The sequence below is a fragment of the Argiope bruennichi genome, chromosome 2, assembly GCF_947563725.1.
Source record: "Argiope bruennichi chromosome 2, qqArgBrue1.1, whole genome shotgun sequence".
NCBI lineage: Eukaryota > Metazoa > Arthropoda > Arachnida > Araneae > Araneidae > Argiope > Argiope bruennichi.
In genome coordinates this window covers 65,048,654-65,053,209 of record NC_079152.1, presented here as the reverse complement: position 1 = coordinate 65,053,209, position 4,556 = coordinate 65,048,654, and the positions used below count along the sequence as shown (strand labels likewise).

The 4,556-nt window shown below is 34.2% G+C and overlaps 1 protein-coding gene across 1 annotated transcript; it reads left to right on the top strand.

Moving 5' to 3' along the window:
• The first annotated feature begins 588 nt into the window (after positions 1-588).
• Positions 589-1,239, top strand: LOC129962206 (uncharacterized). Its single transcript, XM_056075946.1, has one exon. It carries the CDS (start codon positions 589-591, stop codon positions 1,237-1,239), a length of 651 nt encoding a protein of 216 aa, XP_055931921.1.
• Positions 1,240-4,556: the final 3,317 nt, after the last annotated feature.

The window sequence follows — 4,556 nt, the reverse complement described above, 5'->3', positions numbered from 1 at the left end:
TCTGGAAACTTTCCAACCTCGGCACTTGCCATAATGCTAACCAGAACCTATACGCTGGGAGTCACTCCCGGGGACAGTGACCACCCTTAACGCCAAGCCCAAGGAGTGACCCCTTCGCTTGATCCCCTTGAGCAGCCCAGTCATGTGCCTAGGATGGTTGGTTGGTTGGTTTGTGAGGTTTACTGGCGCAAAAGCCACATTTGGCCATACTGCGCCAATCAAATGGTAAAATTATAAAAGATATACTGAACCAACAAATGAGCATGTGCCTAGGATACCGGCCGATTGATACATCGGGGACCGAAATGTACCACCCATCTAATGGGTCGCCACGCACGGCCAACACGTGGGGGTATTTGCTGTCCATGAGAAGCAGGAAGCAAACAGAGCGGCGACAGCTTCTCATGGAGAGCTCCCTCGCTTGCCGTCGAGGGAAAGAAAAAACAAAGGTGACAGCAGAAGGCGCAGAGGAGAGTAAACCTAAAGGGAGTAAAGATCCCTGGGTACCTCGGGATTGGGACACCCGTACTCACCTATAGTAGGTGAGCCCCTGAGGGGGCGAAAGCGTGTGTAGAATGGTGCATGAAAATGGGTTTAATTGCTGATGGACGGAAGTGTGCTCAATGCGGGCAGGATATGATTTTAACAGAACGGAAAGATCGGGGAGATGGTGTTACTTGGGTTTGTAGAAGGCAAGGGCATTATTGCAAATTAAGTATTCGGGCTAATTCATGGTTTGCAAATTCTAGGATGGATCTGTCGACGATTTTATTGGCGACGGCCATGTGGGTTAAGGGTTGTACCCATTCATTTATTACGGAAGAGGCCGATATCGCAAGGCAAACAACGACAGACTGGATGAGTTTTTGTAGGGAGGTATGTGTTTGTATGCTTGTGAATGAAAGTGTTACAGTTGGGGGGCCGGGTAAAATTGTTGAGATTGACGAATCAAAATTTTGGAAACGAAAGTTTAATAAGGGAAAGATGGTTGAGGGTGCATGGGTTTTTGGGGGTGTTGAAAGGTATTCGAACAAATGTTTTATGACTGTGGTACAGGATCGAACAAGTGAAACTTTGCTTTCGATACTGAAAGAATGGGTTATTCCGGGTTCCACAGTAATGTCTGACTGCTGGAAGTCGTACGATTGTCTCTCAGAAGAGGGATTTGTGCACCTGACAGTCAATCATAGTCTTACATTTAAGGACCCGGATACAGGTGCCCACACGAATTCAATCTAGGGGACTTGGGCAGCATGCAAGAGATCTCTGAAAGGAATGAGAAGAGTGAAAGACGGTATGGACGGCTATTTAGCAGAATACATTTGGAGGCGGTGTCACCGCTCCGGGGTTAAATCGACTACCCGGCAGTTCTTTGAATCAATCATAAAAGTGTACCTGCCTAACAAAGAAATTGAAAAGGAGTAATAGCTGCCATACCCACGAAATTCACATAGTTACAACGGGTGAGTTGAAAAAAATTGTATTTTTATTTTTGTGCATTTTTTAAAATTTAACACTGTTCAAATTGTGCAATTTTTAATTATTTTTATTTTCTGTAAATATTAATGAGAAACGTTAATTTTTAATTTTTATGATACTTTTTATACTAATTATTTTTAATTTTTATAAATAGTTCTTTTTGTATACTTCATGACAAATTTTTCTCCGCTGTAATGGACGCTGTAATCTTCAGAAAAAAATCTCTGAACACAATTCTGAAGATTACTGCGTCCGCTGGCTTTGGCGAGAAAAATTTGGCGCCAAATCGCCAAAAGGTACCCCTACCTAGAACTGTCCCGGCCAATAAATCATGCGTAGTTCTGTGAAAACAAGGGTGTAGGGAGTGATTAATCTAGGTTTGCTAAAACATACTTTATCTGTTGGCAAGAGTATTTGGCGAGAAAATGTATTGGTATTTTAACTAAATTTTGATGCTTAAACACAAGGAAAAAAACTTTTGTCTCTATGTGTATATGCTAGCTCTGTACACACTGCCAATAAAATTTGGCAAATATATACTTTCGAGGGTAGAAAAGTGATTTTTTGAATTTTTAATTAATCAAAAATTAAGAGAAATATTGACTTTTTTTCCGTGACAACTTTCTAAAAATTTATAGTAAAAGATAGTTTTTACTTGGAAATCATATCAATTCTCTGCATTATTCATTCACAGTCAAAGTATGCTAAATATAGTTCTCATGAAATGAAAATCAATAAACATTAAAAAAATCGGAAATAGAAATTCCATTCTAAAAAAATTACACCTGAACTTAACTATTACCATCACAAACGATTCCCATTGTTTTAAGATAAGTGGATCATTTAAATGTGCATTTCAGCTAATTAATAGCACATAGTCAATAAGAGAATTTAACAGTTGATAAATTTCCTACTATTTGAAATTAAATCTGTTTAAAGCTTTTGAATTTCTGGTAATCATCAAATAAATAATTCATATACACATGAAATAAATAATTTAACAAGCCTGATATAATAAAAATACATCTTATATTTAAAAATGTAGTATTCTCGTTTATGTGAAAACTTTATCTTTTCATACGTAAATATAAACCGAAGATCTGGCTATTAAACATACACGCTATCTAAGATCTGTATTCTTTTTACGGAATAAAAATACGCAAAGACTGATAAACCAATAAAATCAATGTTTTTAAAATTTTAAGATAATTTACGTAAGAGATAACATTTTTTTTGTATTAATGTTTTTAAATGCATTGAATTGCATATTTTTTCTCCCAAATATACTACGTACAATGGTCAATATTTTAAATAGAATGATAGACGCATATATATCATTCATTTTTATTCTTGGAAGAAAATCTTATTTTGATAATTAAAACTTTTAGATTAAAGTCTGAATATTCTACACTTTAGTTTTTGAATAATTTTAAACGAAAAATTTGGAGATATGCTTCCGTATTAAAATAAATTTTTTCCATTCCCTCTCCCCCTCCTTTATGTGTGTGCGTATGTTATCAGGTAGTTTGTTATTTAAGCTCCTAAAATAGTCCTTATTTTATTTTATGAATTAAAAATAGAATTAGAGATATTTTAATGGATCAACTGAAAATGGAATAATAATACGTAAGAAAGCATTTTTTTTTCTATTTTTTAAACTTATTCCGAATTTACTATTTATTTTATTTTTATAATATTGCAATATACTGAATACTATTTAAAAATATTCTCAGTGTGATTTCTTTTGTCTTTTGTGACATTGTTATATTTTTTAAACTTATTCCGAATTTACTATTTATTTTATTTTTATAATATTGCAATATACTGAATACTATTTAAAAATATTCTCAGTGTGATTTCTTTTGTCTTTTGTGACATTGTTATAAATTTAGGTAATTTTGAAATGCTGTATTCTCTTATTTTTTAAATGATGACGCAAATTTTGAAAATAGAATGCATAAGAAGCTTATAAAGAAAACTTATGATAAATATTAATTACAAAATTCATATGCAGGTAATTTAACATATTATTCTAGTTAGATAAAGAAGTATTTAAATATGACGAGTCTTATTAAATGGTTGGTTGGTTGAGTTGCGTTTTATGGCGCAAGAGCCATATTTGACTAAACTGCGCCAAACACTAGATATGTACATTCTTCATATTTTATGTGATAATAACCAGTTCAGTAAAAAGAAATTTTAAAGTTTAAAGAAAAGAACTTAAATGAGATTATAAATATTTACATCTCTAAGGAACTTAAAAAGGTTTGGATGGGGATTTTCTCCAATCAGTTGGCTTAAGGTAACGTTATTTGTTCCAAATCGGTTGAGTCTATATGTATTAAAATTTTGACACTCTATTAAAATATGCCGCACTGAAAGAATGCATTGACAATGAGAGCAAATAGGTGCAGGCTCTGAACAAAGCAAGTGCTTGTGCGTAAGTTTTATATGACCGATTCTAAGGCGAGTCAATATTACATCTTGATTCCTGCTTAAATTAGATGTGTTAATGCGACCGATAAAAGGCCAAAACGCGTGTAATTTATTTGTGAGCTGCTCGTCCCAATTTCTTTGCCATTTTTTATTGATCAAATTCCTAACAGCTTGTAAAGAATCTTTCAGTGGGACAAAGTTTTTCACCGTGAGCGTAGCCGTTTTAGATGACTTGTCAGCTACCTCATTACCTACAATACCCACATGGCCAGGAATCCAACAAAAAGCAATATACAGACCTTTATTGGTTAAATATTTGTACATTTCTGCACATTTAAGAACTAGAGGATGACTAAGAGGATTGACATTCCTCAGAGCATCGATTGCACTTTTTGAATCTGTATATAAAATAAATTTCCCTCTGAAATAATTCAGTTTAAGTAAAGCTAAATATATACCATATATCTCTGAGGTAAATACTGAGCAAAACTGGTGTAATCTTTCCGATATAGTAACATCTCCTATCACAACTGCTGCTCCAACATGATCTTCATTTTTAGAGCCATCAGTAAACACAGGCTCATAGTTTGAAAAGCGATCTCTGTGATCGTGAAATAAATTTTTGTACATGATTTCAGGTG

Coding starts and splice junctions, on each gene's coding strand:
- LOC129962206 (XM_056075946.1), top strand. CDS start 589: ATGGGTTTAATTGCTGATGGACGGAAGTGTGCTCAATGCGGGCAGGAT.